Here is an 18,186-nt window from a genome sequence, read left to right on the forward strand (position 1 = left end):
TCCAGGCTCTGGGCTGTCTGAGTCTGATGCGGGGCTCAGACCCATGAACTGTGAAATCAGGACCTGAGCTTCAGTCGGAATCTTAACCAACTGAGCCACCAAGGCACCTCTAAAGAAATTTAACACAGTTAAGAGCATAGCCTAGAAATAGATTAAAAAAAAAAAAAACCCTGACAGAATTACTAGGAGAAATGACCAAATCCATAATCATCATGAGTACCTGAATGCTTCTCTCTCAGAAACTGAACAGTTACACAGCCAAAACATTAATAGGAATATACAAAATTTCAGTTTCATAATTTATAAGCTTCATCTAAAAAACATATAAAGAATATGTACTCAAAGGGAGAATATACAAAATTCTCTGAAAGTATACATGGAATGTTTACACAAAATTGAGTATGTGCTTGGCCATTAAAAAGTCTAAACAAATCTTAAGAAGTGATATCACGTGCTTGACATCTGAACTTCTCCACTGAAAGAATATGGAAATTTTAGAACGTTACACATTAAGGCTACTTCACTCAATTCTTTGCCTACAAAATGTTTCTCACTTTCCAAGGCTTTTCTTGCTGTCTACTCCTCAGAGAAGCCCTCTCTGATGATCTTAGGTGGAGCAGCACCTTCCATCCCCTGTCACTCTACTGTATCACTCTATTGTATTTTCTTCATGTAATTAACTGGTCTTTGAAATCACCCTATTTGTTTGTTTACTAGTTTACTGTCTCTTCTCATCCCATGCCATCCCCCAACTAAAATGGAATGCATTTGCAATCTCTTGCTTCTGGAATGGAGCCTGATCCATAGTAGGCACTCAGACACAGACTGGGATCAGTGGCCTGGCAGCCTGCAGTACTCAGCCTCTCGTACAGTATAGATCTCACCCCTAGAACAGATAGCATTACATTAGGATTATTTGTATGATTGTCTCAGCAAGAGACAGTGAGCTTGTCATCATATCTGTGTATGTAATAGGTGCCAAATAAATGGTCTCTGGATAAACTATGACCTCCCTTGTGTGCCAGAAGAAGTTTGAACCCTTGAGAAACCAAGTGACCTGCTTCAAGCCACATGTTGTTAATGAAAGTGCCTGATTGTTGACTGTGAGCATCTCTCTGATCCCCTCCAAGGGACCTCTGTATCACACCCCATCGTGTGCAGAGGCTGCAAATGGGAACAGAGGAGATAACTTGAAAATATCTTTTTCAACAAACTTGCTGTTTCTGTTGTTATACAGATACTGTCCTTTGCCAATTAAAATGGACTCAAATCACTTCTTATAATAACTGCATGTCTCTACAAGGACTGAGTTTTCCAGTGTAACAAGGGATAGCTATTGACTCAAAATTGGTAGTTTGGCTATATTATTAGCCCAATGGTTAAAGGAGGAGGAAATACTGTGTGACCCTGGACAAGTCATTTAGTGGGCTGAAGCCTCAGTTTCCAAATCTATGAAATGGTTATAATATCAGTACTTAAATCATAGGTTGCTATGAAGACTAATTAAATTACTCTAACAGAGCACTGAATATATAGTATGTGTCCCAGTGTGCTTAATAAATGTTGCTAAGCTTTCAGACCCTTGCATAGTCAACCTGATTACTTTGCATTAATTGTTTAAAAGGTTTACTCAAGAAACTGGCTTTTGAAAATCTGCCTTCCGGAGCTCTTCCAGAAATGCCATGTTGTTACAGAATGAGTCTTAAGGTTCCTTTGAATCTGATTAAATTCATTCCTCGTTATTAGAGCTGAGCTAGAAAACTCCTGGCCGATGCCACATGTATTGGTTGAATGGCCTTTTTACTGAAGATTTCAGGAAGATGAGGTCGCTAGAGGGGTAGCCAACGTGACAACATTGATTAACAAAGGGGCATATTGTCTGGCACATTCTTCTCTGACCTAACACTCCTCCTGCCTCAGAAGGAACTATTCTAGAATGGAAAATTTCCACCATAAACATCTGCTTGCCAGATCTGCTCCAACATTGTAGCCACTGGTAAAAGCCATCAGACATTAAGGATTTTCCTTCAGACTGGGAGCAACTTGACAAAGGGCACAACTGAACTTCAAGTTTATCATGGAAGACAGGGACAGCATAGATGAGCACTCCTTTTAAAGATAAAAAATGTTGCGTGCTCGTTTCAGCAGCACATATACTAAAACTGGAACAATACAGAGAAGATTAGCATGGCCCCTGCGCAAGGATGACACGCAAATTCGTGAAGCGTTCCATATTTTTGATTTCAGTTTGATAACCTGTGTATCTTGGAATCCATGAACAGTAGTCCTCGTATACAAATTTTAGTTATGTCAACATTTAATTGGACTTTATGCCTGAGCCATATACAAATCATATATATAACATGATTAATTTCCATGTATGAAAAAAAAAAGATAAAAAATGTTGCATAGCCTTCCAGTTAAGTAATTTTATTTCTCTTGTTTTTTGATTCAGAAAAGCACCTGATGACAAAAAGCTACTAGGAATTCAGCAAATTTGTAAGTGAATTATTATTTTAGAAGTCACAATAGTATCTATATATGTCAGAAACTGTCACATATATATTTACGAGGCATTCTATTCTGGTCCAGGGTTGATTGTGTGTGTGTGTGTGTGTGTGTGCGTGCGTATGGTTGAGGACTTTCAAGGGGCTTTAGTCCACAGGTAGACTGTATTTCACTGGTGTAAAATGTAGAATTTGTTCCTTTTAAACCAGGGTTTTTAAACATCAGCGCTATTGATACTTGGGGCTAGACAAGTCTTTGTTGTCGAGGCTATTCTAGGCCTGGTAGGTCTTTACTAGTTGCCAATAGCACCCTCCTCACATACAACCTGAGTTTGTGATCACCAAAAATGTCTCTGGACATTGCCAAATGTCTGCTGGGGGTGGGGGTGAGGGCAAAAGTGTCCCTGACTGAAAACCACTGCTTTCAACTTTCTCCACATTCTAGCTTCCTCTACTGAAAGTTGCTCACTGAGGCAAGCTATGCTGTAGAGGAAGAGAATTGAGTATGGGGTAGGTAATTTTCGTTGGAATACTAACACTTAATGGTTATGAGATTTGGTTAGGTTGATTAACTATGTAATTATTTATTTTGCACCTCAGAGTCAATCTTGCAAGTGGAGTGTTAGAGACAAAAAGAACCCTGGATGGATAGGAAACTTGAGTTCAACTCTCACCTCCACCAGGAACCAGATATACAACCTTTAGTAAATACATCCTTCTCTGAGCCTCAGTTTCCCCATGAGTCTAAAAGCTCAGATGGGGCACTGAAGCAGAGGGCCACAGCTAAGATGGAAAATGGAAAGGGATGTCTACCACCTACCACCCAGTAAAAATGCAATAATGGCCTCACAGCTGACATTAGAAGCAACTAAGACCTGAATCGCCATTACAAAAACTACCGTCAGTGAAACAAAGCCTAAACTTGCAAGGTTACCCCAGAATGTGGAAATGGAACAAGATGAGGGACATGGGTGTTAGATAGTGAAGGACCTGAGGCTAACAGATGTTCCAGAAGAAAAGGCTAAAACTAAGAAAAGAAGCAATACATTTATGCAGATGGAAAAATACATAGCCGGCTAAAAGAGCTTAGTAAACACCAGAAGTATAAAGGAAGCAAATACTAGATATAGGTTAGCAAAATTACTGGCTTGTCTATGTAAAGAAAAAACAATCCACAAGCATCTAGTAAGAAAATAGCAGGCTGCCTTTAAGAAGCACATATCAGGCCTGCCTCAGGAACCACCAGACATAGAGGGACCTCCCACGCTTACACACAAGACGAGGCAGGCATCTGTGTCTACCATCTTCCCCCCTCCCAAGTCCCAATTTTTGTTGATATATCTGGGATTTCAAACTAAAACATTTTTGCTTTCGGCATTATATTCCTTTTAAGAGCCAGTTTGGACATGTGTGCTCTGACTTTGAATCCATGTTTATGACAGTGGCTTGTGATGCTCAAGTTTTTATTTATTTACTTTTGAGAGAGAGAGAGAGGGAGTGCACACAAGTGGGGGGAGGGCAGAGAGAGGGGGGGACAGAGGATTGGAAGCGGGTTTTTTGTGTACAGCACAGAGCCTGGTGTGGGGCTCAAACTTACCAACCGTTGAGATCATGACCTGAACCAAAGGCAGATGCTTAACCAACTGAGCCACCTGGGGGGCCCCTGTGATGCTCAAAATTAATTCTGGAAGGGGACAGGGGCTTAGAAGGGTGCTGATGAGAGAAAGCACCTGCCAAGAGAGCAGGTGGGCAAATGAGTCAGAATCTGTGAGGTGGGGCCTGGGTGAGTGCCCACTGTGTTCTTCTGAGAAGCTCAGGTGGGTGGTGAGCTACTGACACTGAAGGCCATGCCATGTGGCATCAGGACAGGTTACACTGGAGGGGTGGACCTGGCCCTCATCCGTGCTGCTCACAACTGTGAGCCCGTCACAAGGCCCCCCACTGCATGTCCTCATTAGGGCTGCACACCGTGCTGACAGGGACCAGGGAGGTAACGTGAATGACGGATGCAAGCAAGACATCAGTGACTGGTAAACCTGAAAGGGCAGGCCGGGATGAGAGGGGATGCTGTGACAACTTGTGGGAATATGGCCCTGTGTTGCTGGATCATCTGATGCTACCCCACCCAAATCCAGAAATGTGGATTATATGTGATATTTGCAGGTTTGGGGGGGGACCTTGTGTGGGCCAGCCCAACAGTCACGTGAGCAGAATTGGCTTATAGGCTCTATTTGGGACCCCAGCCCCTAATTTTTCAGGTCTGCAGAAATAGTCCCTTTGTTTCAATCAAAGGAAACCTCTGTCTCCTCAGAAAACAGGCTAGGTCTTTTTCAGTAAGGAGAAACTCAGATGCTCCAAACTCAGATGTCTTTATTAATTTGTTATTTTTTTTAAAAAGCCACTCAGACCACCCTGAAGTTTAACTGCCCTCTGTCATTTAGTGCTCCCAGGCTTTGTGCAGACAGCCAGTGAGCTGTCCTTAGGCACTCTAAAAGTCAGGGCTCATTCCATGAGTCCCCTCCTATGGGAAAGTTCTGCCTCTCTGAGGAGAAGCAGACACACTCAGAGCCTGGTACCCTGCACTGTCACTCCTAAATGACAGGCGAGGGATGAACAGCTACAGAACTCAGTGGGACCAGAACAGAAAGGGATTTGGGAGGCAGAGTTAGTTTTGTCTTTCCTCTGTAATCACCAGTATGGATCGCAGACTGACTGACCGTTGTGTTTTGGCTGCCCAGTGAAACAGTAAGACCTCAGTAACTGCTTTTGGGTGGGAGAATGAATAAACGAATAAATGAATGAATCAGATATCACTTCGATTGCACACTCCTAAATCAAGCTTCAGTACTGCAAGGACATTTGGATTTATAGAACCTCTTCTCTCATTTGCCCACTATTTCTGAGTGCCAGATCTGGGCAAAGTCAGCGTGTTAGATGCGTGCATGCACACACACATACACACACACACACATATACAAACAAAGAAACTGCCCTCAAACTTTGTCCTAGCTTGGACAAATGAGATACGTGTAGTAATGACTCCAGGTCAAGGCAGTGGGTGAAGACAGTTCCTCATTCCTCGGAACTGCTGACCACACCTGGAAGATTCTCTGAACATGACTGAAATGCCTCCCTAAAAGCCACATAAGAATCTTCCAGGGTATGAAAAATGTGCCCTACAGGCAGCTTTGCCCTCAAGGAGGAGGCCAACAGAGGCTGTCCTGTAAAGAAGGGATTTCAGAGAAACACTGGAAGCCTTGGGAGCCAGGTGCTCATGCCACGCTTAGGCACAGGGGTGGGAGCCCTGTCAGTGCACACTTGGAAATCTGTCTCTGTGGGGGAAGAGCTCCTCCCCTGGGGCTCACTCTGCAGCCAGGCTTTGGGTATGTTTGCCCATGTGGTTGCTCAGAGATTCTCTGCTGTGGCGGCCTCTGTGGCAGAATCTTAGCTAGTATGGGAGGTGGTGTGGTGCCAGCTCCCCAGGGACGCTCCCCCTCTCACCTCCACCATGCCACCAAGCTAGACAACTGCATGAATAAACACCTGGTTATCCTCTGGTTCTCAGCTTCAAACCTGTGTCCAAACAGCAGGCCTCCCTGCTAACCCAAGAGGGAATCTGCTTCCCTGTTCTCTGCTCTCCTGGCTCTCTTCGCCTTCAGAGCATCTTTCAAAGTATGAAAATGCACCTTTCTTTGACCGGTTATTTGCTAATGTCTCCTGGCCTCCAGGCAGTGGGCTCTTGGAGGGCAGGGACGGGCTGTGTCTGTCTTGTTCACAGGTGCATTCTCAGTCATGCCTGCTAGCCTGGCTTTGCCTTCCAATAGGAAAGGCTTCCTGGTGAGTCAGGGCATTTATGTGGTTGGGTGACTTTCCTCCAGTCCCCAGGGAAAACTCCACAAGGTCGGGGAAGACTGGAAGGCTGCCAGCACTTCCCACCTCCCACTTTCCTTGATGGCTCCTTCAAATATACCTTTCCCTCCTCTACTGAAGAGCTCAAACGAGAGGCCTCATAAAAAGCAAATAATGCCTCAAACCAGAGATGCTACACTTATAATATAGCCTTTTACTGCAAAAGAGCTGTGGGTAGTCAAGACAAAAAAACAAAACCCCAAAACCACTGGGTTCCTCACTCTAGGAGTCCCAAATCTTTAACAAGCCCTTTGCCTCAAAATCAAATAAGTTTTTTTAAACAAGTCATATTTAAAATATGTTTCCCCTTCTCATTATAAAGAGAATCCTAAGAGATCATTTTTCCTTTTTTCACATTCCATAAAAATCCAAACAGCTGCTTTGCTCCCAAATCACATGGTGCATTTAATACTCCAAAGCCCAAAACTGGCATTCACAGGTAACTTTTTACAAAGACAAAACCTAACGAACATGGTCCCCATCTTTCCTAAAACTAAGTGAAGGCAGCAAGAACTATGCCAGGGCTGCATGAATGTTCTGGTGCCATACAGAGAACTTCACACTCAGCACCTCGTGCCTCCAGCCACGTTTCCTCAGCTCTCAGTGGCTGGCAGAGCACTGTGCCTATTGGGCCAGCTCTTAGACACAGAAATCAATACAAATACATGACATTAGGAGTAAAGTAAACTATAGTTAATGTTTCCTTAACAATTCAGCAACTCCTTTCAGACTTTGCTAAGCTACAAGATGAGGCTGCTACTACAGATTATCACATGAATGTATTATCACATAAATACATATAAATATCAATATATTAGCCAACAGGGACATTGGTTTAGAAATATTGAATTGTATGAAAACATACTTCAGTGACCAAGCCTATTACTTAACCTGTGCAATTTTCTCTCTTCCTTCTCCTTCCTCTATTCCTGCTGACATCACATGCAGTAGGTGTTTCAGGATCGGAAAGAAGGTCAGGGTGGTGTGGCAGAGCTCCAGGAGAAGGAGGGGATGGCACCAATATGAGGCTGGGCAGGTAGGCAGGGGATGGTGCATGCCAGCCTTGTAGGCCCTCGCCAAGCATTTATATTTATTCCAAGCACAAAGGGAACTGCCTGGGGGCATTTAGGAAGTGAGTGTGTGGTGTAATTTACATTTTATAAAGATCATTCTGCCAAACTGTCTGATGAATTTATGCCTTGTGCCCAAAATGGATCACAAGCTCCCTGCTAACAGGGCCCTAGGTATGCTCCTATAAAAGCCCTCACCTCATGAACTCATAGAACTTTTAAACCAACACTTCTCAAACTTCTGTGTGCAGCAGAATCACCAGGAAGCTCATTCAAACCCAGCTTGCTGGACCCCATCTGCAGAGTTTCTGATTCAGCAGTTCTGGGTGGAGCCTGAGAATCTGCATTTCTAACAAGCTCCCAGGTGATAGATGCTAGAAAGCAGGTTGCTGGTCCAAGCAGGGCACTTAGAAAGCCAGGGCTTAAATCTAGTTGTTGAATAAACCAGTCAATGAAGGGCCATGGAAATATTTTTTCAAACAAAACAACAGAAACAATCAGTGGTTTGAACCTTACCTCAGATGGCAACCATCTATTGTAATTTGTCTTTTTCTGTTCTTTTTAAAAAAAAATGTAATGTTTTTTATTTATTTCTGAGATTGAGAGAGAGAGACAGTGTGAGCAGGGGAGGGTCAAAGAGAGAGGTGGACACAGAATCTGAAACAGGCTCTAGGCTCTGAGCCAGCTATCAGCACAGAACCAGACACAGGGCTCGAACCCACGAGCCATGAGATCATGACCTGAGCCGAAGTCGGATGCTTAACTGACGGAGCCACCCAGGCACCCCTGTCTTTTTCTGTTCTTAAGTGATTCCCTGCACCATGTTATGCAATGATAACCAGAGAACTAAGCCCTGCGTGCAGAAGTGTTCTGAAAGGACATAAATCATTGTGATTAGACAAGATGAGACACTTCAGAGACCACATCACCAAGTTTAATTGCAAATCAAATGTCATTCCGAAAAAAAAATTTTTTTTACAAAAGTATGTGATTTATTTGTGTAGGCAGTAATTATGTGCCTCAGTCCAGAAAGGATGTGAGGTGGTGAGGCATCCGAGGCAAAACTGAAAACTTAAACTGAACTTTTCCTTGGGATTCAGGCATAAAGCTCACTATGGTCCATTTCTATCTGATTCAAAGCACACAACGTTGCTGAACATACCTACTCTACTCTAAGCAGGGGTTCTTCACATTCTCTTGAAGGAACTCTCAAAGATTCCAGCTGAGGTGCTTATTATGACAAAGCAGAAATGCAATTAAAGAACAAAAACTAAACAGAGACTCAGAAAGGACAGAGTGAGAGAGTATGCTTTAGACTGAGGGAAATCGGCGCAGACCACTGTGCAAGAAGCACCCCGGGGTTCTGCGGGTTTCCTCTTTCCTGCCACACGTGAGCCATAGTTTTCTACATGCAAATGCCCATTCCCCCAGAAGTTGTTATCATGGCTCAACCCACCACGGGCAGTCCAAACGTGGGGGTTTAGGGGTTTACTAGGAAGCCCTTCTGCCCGAGGGCTACAAGGTCAGAGGTTCACATTCTGCTTAGGGAAAAAGCTGGTTAGACACACCCCAGGGCTGTGTAAGACCATACTTAAATACTGAGGGGTGGTCTCAGTGCCAGCTCATTTCTTTGGTAGTAATTCAGGATCTCATGGTCTAAGGTGGGCTGGGGGAGGATTCAAAACATCAAAGGCCAGAGAATCAAAACAAGAGAGGCTGCTGAAAATCATAGGCCTTGAAAAGCAAATGATAAATACAATAGTCATGAAACAGGAACCAATGAATGAACCGTGCTCTCTGCCCACAGAGCAAGACACAAACAACATGAGACTGACATAAGAATTTACATCATGTGGATGATGAACCTGGATCCTTATTCTACGCTGGGGTAACTGTGGGATGGTCTGGCTGTGAGCTAAATACACAAACAGCAACCTCTACACGCTAACAAAAAATAAAGTGTGCATGAGCCCCCAAATCCGAGGTCAGTGGACAGGTTTCTCTCTGAAACCCAGCTCCCCATGGTATTTGCAGTTACCCACCTCCAAAAGGGTAAGAGTAAACACTGGACCTGCTCTGGTGTTATACTGCCACCGGATCCTCCCCGCTGTCTCCCTCCTCCTCTTCTTCTTTACAGACAGGTAAAGTTGGATCTCTTGAAGGAACTGGGGGCTCCCACTCTAGGCAAAGGTTGGACAGGTGATCAATGTACAGCATGAGATTTGACTGTGCCTCCGTGCCTCCGACAGAGCTGGATCATCTGGGGCAATGAAAATTATAAGCAACAAGAAAGCGGTATTAACAGCAAGGGTAGGGAAGCCCAGGCAGCACACACCACAATTCCCTACAACACTCACAATCATTCCTTTCTCATCCAGTCATTCTGAACATACTCATGGAGCACTGTGCCAGGCTCTGAGGATATGGCAGTGACAGATATAAACATAAGCCCTGCCTTCATGGAGCTTTTGGGTTCTCAGGACAATGAGACAAGCAATTAAAGGACAGTGGATAAAGGAACCTAGAGGGTGTCATGGAGCATAAAGCAAAGGTAGCCAACCCAGACTTGGGGTGAGTGGTCATGGAAGGCTTCCTGGAAGAAGTGACATTTAACACTGAGCCTAGAGGATGCATGGAGTTAGCTAGATAAGACTAGTGTGGTAGCACATGCAAGATTCTGAGATGAGAGAGCATGGCTGATCTGACGGGCTGCTCTCATCGCAAGGTGCTCCCTCAAACCCCACAATCTAGTCATGCTTTGGCCTCTTTTGGTGGGATCTCAGGAGAGAACTCAGAAAATAGTTTGTTCTATAAGAAGATAGAAAAAACAAACCAAAAATGCAGACTTGAACTGCTATAGGATAGACCCAGTTGCAGCAATCTGTTTTCTGCACACCAACATGACAGGTAACTGAGATACCAGACTTACTCAGGATTGTCAAAATGCGACGCTGGGCAGAAATTTGGCGTCACCAAAGTGGGAGCCCCAAGGCTTCTTCCCTCAGGCTCTCTCACTTTGCCCTTTCCTTTCCTCCAAGGTCCTGGGAAATCACAGAGGGAACACTTTGCTCCTCTTACCCTTGATGTTTTGATGTCTAAAAGGCTGCCATAGAAATGATAACTCCCACTTGCCTAATGCAACCAAGGAAAACTGGATAGCTTCTGAAGCCAATCATGCCACAAGGCTCCACACAGGGAAACAAAACAAACAAAAAAACAACCTGTGAAAACCCCAGTAACTTCAGTGTTGCCCAGGGTTCTAGCTGCATTTGCCTTATGAAAGAGATCATTGTAGAGGATGGTTTAAGAAATGGCAGTAAGCACATGGTCATTTTACCAAAACGCACAGTCCAAAGTAGCTTTCCTTTACATTTTCATATTAGCATATAATTCAAGTCCTGCAAACAACATCCCTTACTGAACATGAAAAGAACAAAACCCTCACTTCTAGAAAGGAGAGTAAGCGGCTATTTTAGAGACAAAGAAAGGATGTCTTTTTAATCTATGACAACACAAATTTGTTTAGGTTTTCCCTCCACTAAGTAAGTAAGCAATTAGGTTTTTTCCAATAAAAATATCCCTGTGCATGTGCAAACACCAGAGGCAATCATATAATTACCCTGCCCAATCACATTCAATTGCTGACAGTTGAGTTCCCACTGCTCATTAACTCCAGATCGCAATGAGGTCTTTACGGAAGCCCTTTCCCCGTCTCTTTACAAAGGTTCCTATGATGCCGTGAGCAGCCCCAGCGCTACCTCATGTGAGATAATCATCCCAAAATGGCCAGGGCCAAGGCCAGCCTATTCTGACTTCCCTCTGAAAAAATAAAACGAGAAATCTGAAGAAACACTAGCTTGAACACCCTTGCTTCATTTGGGGATCTCACTTCTAAATATAATAGTAACCTTTCACCCCCACACTTTAAGTGCCATAATTATATAATTAAAACCAATTATGTCATTTAACAGAGAGACTTTTTAAAGATCCACAGCAAGCCAATTACCTCAATCATTGACCTCAGAAGATTTCCCACACTGACCTGCAACAATGATTGGGAAAAATTTAGACACTGGCTTCCGAAGGCTGGCATAGACTCGCTGGGTGGGTTGTAGCTGGTCTTCTTCTAGACTCTAGAAGCTGAACTGAATCCATTCAACTCTAACACCACCACCACTACTTGTTTGCACAACCTTTCCAATATCCCAAGGTTGATTCTTTATCACCACCCTGTTAGTATTATTATTTCCATGTTGTGGATGAGATAAAGAAGGCAGGGAGAGTTATGGAATTCTCTCAAATGACACAGGTAGTTAATGGCAAAGACAGGTCATTAAAGGGAAGGACCTGAGGTTTCCATCCCCGAATCCAAAGCCTCTTCATAGCAAGTAGTGTGTGTGTGTCTGTGTGTGTCTGTGTCTTTATTCTCCTGGACATCCATTCCTCCTGTTTTGATTATCTTACCCCAATTTCCCTTTGACACATCTACTCACATGTGGCTCACATGCATCACACTAGACTCACCCCCAGCTCAGGAGTGTGCTATAACCTTGGCCTCAGCCAATTGGCTCCTAGAATTTCCCTAGCCACTTCACTGCTCAGGGATGAGCATGTGACCCAATCAAAGCCAATGAGACACAATGAGGCTATGCTGAGGATCTTGGGAAAGAGATTCTTCCTATTTGGGCTTGCATATGGGAGGAGGAAGCATCTGGCAGTTGAGCAGCCATCTAGCTACTTCTGAAGGAGTGAGGGAGAATGAAGCCAAGAGACATAGAGAGAGAAACTGGGTCCAGGAAACATCCCTGGAATCCCTTCAGGTTGAAAACAGTGGCATTTAGAACATAGGGTAGTTCAATGGCACATTAGAGAAAATATGGAGAGCACCACCACCTACAGCTTGGGTAGGCTTGATTACAAGGATGGAATTAATTGACCGTGGCTCTGAGCAGCAGTTCTGCCTCCTGCTCACAACACAGTTAAATGTCTCCTATTTTTGAGTTATTTAAAGAACATACCATTTTATGGGCAGGAGGAAGCACTTTAATCTGCAAAATGATTTTTATCACAAACTAAACATCCTTGTAACTTTTTGGTCCTCTGCTTTGGTCTGAGTTGTCTCTCTTTGGAGCTGAGACAGCTGTTGGAGCCGAGAAGACCTGCCTTGACCTTGCACTTTGCCCTGCTCAGTGGTACCCTTGTGCTCTCCAATTCCTGGATCTGTGTGGGATGTAAAGAACTTGGGACACTTGCACTCATAATAATGGAGAATTTTCGTTATTTCTTTTTCCCTTCTCTTTTCGCAGGCCTTTAGGAAAAAGAAAAAAAGAGCCAGAATCCCTTTAATTCAGGATTTTCAACTTTGGTACTGTTTAAATTTGGGGGTAGAATTGTTTATAGGATGTGTAGCAGAGTCCTCTGGCCTCTACCCACTAGATGCCAGTAGCACTTCCCTCCCCAAGTTGGGACAACCAGAAATGTCTCTTGACATTGTCAGACACCTGGGCCAAGATTACCTCCAGCTGAGAACCACTGCTTTACTATAACATTTGAGGTATTTATTGGATTTTCCTCACAGCATCTTTGAAAACATAATTCCTTGTGGCATTTTGATGTCTTCTGCTTAAAGTGTGAGGAATGGGACAGCCACCACACTCCTAGAACTTTCCAAGAGCCATGTAAACTATCGCTGAGCAGCCCCGATGAAACAAAAAGACCAAAGACAGCAATACCCCCTGCTATCAGAGCCAAGAAGCCACAGGGGACTCACTGACCCGTTAAGGACCAGGGTGGGGAAAACTGTATCAAACAGAAATTATTTTACCTGAAGACAACAATGAGGAAAAGGACGCGGAAGAGAAAATTAGAAATGAAGAACAAGCATCTATACGATGAGTTCCAACATGGGAATTTGGCTTCTCATTGCCACAGGAAGGAAAATGAAATCTTAAGATTGTTGCTGGGTTTCCTGGATTCAGGTTCAACCAAAAAGGTTGAAGAGGCTGGACTCAAACAGAAATGATGCCTCCAACAAAGGCCTAAAACTCACTCTTCAGAGAAAAAGCGCAAGATGGTAAAGTTTTATTATTTGGACAAATGTGGGCAAAGCCATTTAAATTAAGAGAATTTGATGGATTCATAGAATTATTTATTTATTTGTTTATATTTTTATTATTGCTTAAAATTTATTTATTTTGAGAGAGAGAGAGCACAAGCAGGGGAGGGGCAGAGAGGGGGAGAGAGAAAATCCCAAGGAGGCTCTGCGAACCATGACCTGAGCCGAAACCAAGAGTCAGGCACTCAACTCACTGAACCAACCAGGCACTCCCAATGACTATTTTTTAAAGGGAAAGCATTTATTTATGTTCCTTGAAATGCCAGCAGTAACTAAGAATAGACTGGCAGAGGTCCTTCCTTCAGGATTAATTTGAATGAGAAGATAGAACTCATTTAATTAGCATATGCATTGTTAAGCCTCAAAGAAGGGCTTTGAGTTGGTTTGTCCTCTCAGTAAGCTAATGGGTTGTATCTTCACACAGGCAGTTCTAGCTGAGGCCAGCCCAGGATTCCACATAGTGGGCTTCTAATGAGGTTTTGCTTCAAGGCATAGAGTTATGTGTACCTTAAAGGACTGACTTCTGTCAGAGAACCAGGTTGGTTTATGTGTGACAACTGGCTTTTGTTGGGTGAAAATGCTCGTATTCTAGCAGTTTCTCTCACTGGAAGTTCTAATGCCTTGAGAGATAGAGAAGTGTATCAAGGTAGTTCAGATTATCACAGCTGCAACTCCTTTGTTTCCTCAGTTCCCAGCAGCCTCCCCCTCCAGCTATCACCATGTTCCAGCTGCCCCATTCTTCTGCCTCCCCTCCCCCCACCCCCACCATTCTCCAACTGCCCTCACTTCTTTTCTGTGATGGCCAAGGTGTGACCACCTCTCAAATGGAAAAACAGCAAAAGTGAAGGAGTCTCCAGGGGCTTTGGCCCTCTGGCCCTCTTCCAATTGTGCTTTTAGGCTTATTATTGTTTGTTTTTTGCTTTGAAAAAGAAGCAGAATAAGCAATAACAGAAAAATAGAAGTATTTGTCTGGAGGTTCTAGCAGAGGTCCACAGAGACGAGACTCTTATGAGCTGTATAAAGAACTGTCCTGGGGTGCCTGGGTGTTCAAGTTGGTCCAACTCTTGATTTTGGCTCAGGTCATGATCTCACAATTCATGAGTTCAAGCCCTGCGTTGGGTTCCACATTGCTGACAGTGCAGAGCCTGCTTTAGATTCTCTCTCTGCCCCTTCCCCACTTGCTCTCTAAACAAACAAACAAACAAACAAACAAATAAACTAAAAGAAGAAAGAAAGAACTGTCCTTTATAGAATTTAATCATTAAATCTTCAGGAACTAGTCCTCAACTCTTGATATATAAAGAATGAATTTCTCAGGGCACACTCTTCCTGTTTATAAGTATATCCAAGTATACCCAAGGCTCTACATATATCCTAAGACAATTTCTACCCTCCCCATGTCCTTCTCAGCATGAAATATGAAGGAGACAGTCTCATTGGGGTGGCAGGTGTCACAACAGATCACCCTCAGACTCAATGATGAAACAAGACTTCCAAAAGCAGCAAATCCTTGTTTTCACCAGGGCTGAACCTTACTCCAAAGGTCAATAAAAGGATCTTAACATTGTGCAGAATCCAGGTTAAGGTAGGAATTGAGCCTCAGTAGATCTAGAAATTTTATGCAAATTTGGTCTAGGCACTTTCATGCTTTATTCAGGGGAGTAGATTTATGGTTTTTATCACATTCTTAAATTAGTATGAAACTCAGAATGAAAAATTAAACAACAGTTGTTATAAAGCCATTCCTTATGTGTTTAAAAAGTTTTCTGTGGTATAATTTACATACCATCAAGTTTATACATTTTCAGTGTCAAGTTCAATGACTTTGACCAAATGTACAGAGTTGGGCAACTATCACCACAAACCAGTTTTAGAACATTTCCATCACCTCAGAGAGGTCCTGTGCTTGTTTATGGTGAATTTCCCTTAATTTATGCAACAAAAGCTCTGGAGTTAAAAGAAGGCTCTTTGGTTATTTACAGAGCTGATCTATTTTCTCCCTTCTCAGGAGCTTTTCTAAAGAATTAGTTGTTGTTGATCTGAAATTCAAATATAACTAGGTATGCTGTATTTTTACTTGTGAATTCTGACAACCCTAATCCAGGACCCAAGCCGAATTAAGCAAGTGAATCAATGTTCATATCTGGAAATAAATGTACTTTTCTGGCACACTATAAATAAATGTGCACCATTTTATCAACTTTGAACCATCTTGGTTCAAAGATCGTTAGAACCTAGTTCCAGTTAGAATCCAGGCTGAGAATTAAGGCTACAGAAATGCCCTAAAAAATTCAGGCCCCAACTGATACTTCACAAGCAAGCCTGGGACCTTTGGCATTCATATGGTTTATTTGCTACATTTGCCAAGGAAGTTTAAGAAAGTGAATGAAATTGTTAATCTTACAACTCACAATCAGAAATGTGACTATTAGGAGCACAAATTATAAGGAAGTCATTCTTAATCCTTTTGAGGGTCACAAACCCCTTTGAGAGAATCTGACAGAAGTTGTGGGCCTCCTGCCTAGAAACATGTATGTATACACAGTCACAACATTTTGCAATTGGAGGGTTGGGCAATTTCCGTGACAATGCGAAGGGATGTTTCAAAAATCCACAAATGCCAGAAGAGCATGGGCAAGTTGGTTAAAGCTGTCCTAAAGTGTTTGCTGTGCCTTGCTTTCCTCTTCCTCCCACTTGTGGAGAAAGGGGAAAAGTTGGAGTGATAACAGATGAACTGGTTAGGGCAAGAAGACATGGCCAGGCTGCTCTCAGACAACAGTGGTGAGAGTTGTAGCAACTCCCTGAACTCTATCAACTTAAGGTTCATTGTCAGTAAGATGGACAGATTAGCCTGACAGTTTTCACATTATGTTCCACAGATCTGACAGGTATCTGAGAAGGGCGCTCTTAGATCCTAGAGTACCACACAAGATTTTGTTATCTTAAGACATGTTTGAAAACCACTGGGCTGGGGGTACCTGGGTGGCTCATTCCATTAAACGTCTTGACTTTGGGTCAGGTCATGATCTCAAGGTTCGTGCGTTAGAGTCCCATGTCAGGCTCTGTGCTGACAGCTCAGAGCCTGAAGCCTGCTTTGGATTCTGTGTCTCCTTCTCTCTCTATGCCCCTCCCCCACTCACGCTCTTTCCTTCAAATATAAATACTCTTTTAAAAAACAAAAAAAAACCCAAACCACAACACTGGGCTGTATGGTCACCAAAGTTACCAAGGTTCTAAGTCATCTGAGTATCTGATTCTAGAATCTATAGAGTAGAGGTCAGGAGACAGTTAAGGAAGATCTGGGAATTGTTCCTCTTTGAGTCCAAAGGGAAAAGGCAGCTGGCAGGTTTAGGAGAGAAAGTCATCTCAGCCCTTACCTCTCCTTAGTTCTGCAACATGTTTCTCCTTCTTTGTGCCTCTCTCCCTACGGTCACATGGAAAGCTCAGACACTGCCCAGTTCTCCTTCAGTAAAATTTAAAAAAAATATTTTTTCTCAATTGCATCAACCTAATTTAATCAATTTTCCTTTGGGTAACAGAGATACCCAACTATCTTCTGTAATGTCACTAACTGTAACAGTAGCTCAAATGGAAAAAGGACACGTGTGCCTAGCTCTGTGATTTAGAGATAGTATCTTTTCTTGTGCCTTAGAGCACCTACAGAATATTATCACCTCCATTTTTCAGAAGAGAAAATGGAGGGAAAAAGCTAATTGTGACTTACACAATTCAGCAAGCTATTGTTGTTTTAGCCAACAATAAAAAAGGATTTCAAGTCCCAATGCCTACACTTGTGGCCACTTTACTATATTAAGGAAAATTAAATAACCTACGACTTAAAAAATACAGACTTTACTCATTTATTTTCTCTCGAAAGCCCTCTACCACTTTAAGGAAACTTATTATCATGCCCAATGATATGAAGCATAAAACTGTTTTGAATGTTTATTTCATCCCTCCTGACATCTACTAAGCAGATCTACCATGTGCATATTTATCATCTCAAAGGGAAATACATTATTTAGTTTTGGGCTTTTATCTTATCCATCCTCTGTCCCTGAAACAGCACAAGAAATGTGTACACTCTGTTCTTATTTGTTGTCATAAGATACTAGCGGCATGCTGGGAAGTAATGTTCCACACTTTGTGTTAAGACTTTTCTTTTTTAAACAGAGCTTGTGTAAATCACAGACAAAGTTGACAAATTTCACGGGTTAGTCATGGCTAGCATATCAGATTTCATGGTTTGACAGAGATTAACAAGAAAATCATATTAGAGTTACAACTATTAGTAGATTCTTAGATATTTGGTAAAGAAACTCAAAGCTCTCTAAACTGCACTGCCCTCTGCACACCATTACTGTCCCGCGGTCCCAGGGATGCAGAGCCCCCACAACTCCAGGGATCCTTGAGCATTTCTCAGGGTCACCTCCTGGCTACTGGCTCCCAAAAGGTCTAGCACTGTAAAATAAAGCAAGGGTTAGCACTTATGACCCAATTCATAAGAGTGTAGGGAGAAAAAAAATACAGGCACTCCACCCTGACATTGCCATGTGCTAAGGAGAGGACTCCATGATTGCAGCTG

The 18,186-nt window shown here is 43.0% G+C and overlaps 1 protein-coding gene and 1 non-coding gene across 2 annotated transcripts in view; one reads left to right on the forward strand and one right to left on the reverse strand.

The window, feature by feature from the left end:
• Window positions 1–18,186, reverse strand: part of ERC2 (ELKS/RAB6-interacting/CAST family member 2) — a 903,427-nt gene that overhangs the window by 91,126 nt on the left and 794,115 nt on the right. Inside the window, exon 16 of the mRNA XM_039257435.1 lies at window positions 9,558–9,746. Within this exon, the coding sequence (XP_039113366.1) occupies window positions 9,690–9,746 (57 nt within the window). The 3' untranslated portion in view covers window positions 9,558–9,689. The remainder of the gene's footprint in view (window positions 1–9,557; window positions 9,747–18,186) is intronic.
• Window positions 2,133–2,239, forward strand: LOC120248970. The gene has a single exon (XR_005532727.1). It is a non-coding gene; the product is annotated as a U6 spliceosomal RNA (small nuclear RNA).

This window comes from Hyaena hyaena, unplaced genomic scaffold (genome assembly GCF_003009895.1).
Source record: "Hyaena hyaena isolate Hyena2069 unplaced genomic scaffold, ASM300989v1 scaffold_618, whole genome shotgun sequence".
Classification (NCBI taxonomy): Eukaryota; Metazoa; Chordata; class Mammalia; order Carnivora; family Hyaenidae; genus Hyaena; species Hyaena hyaena.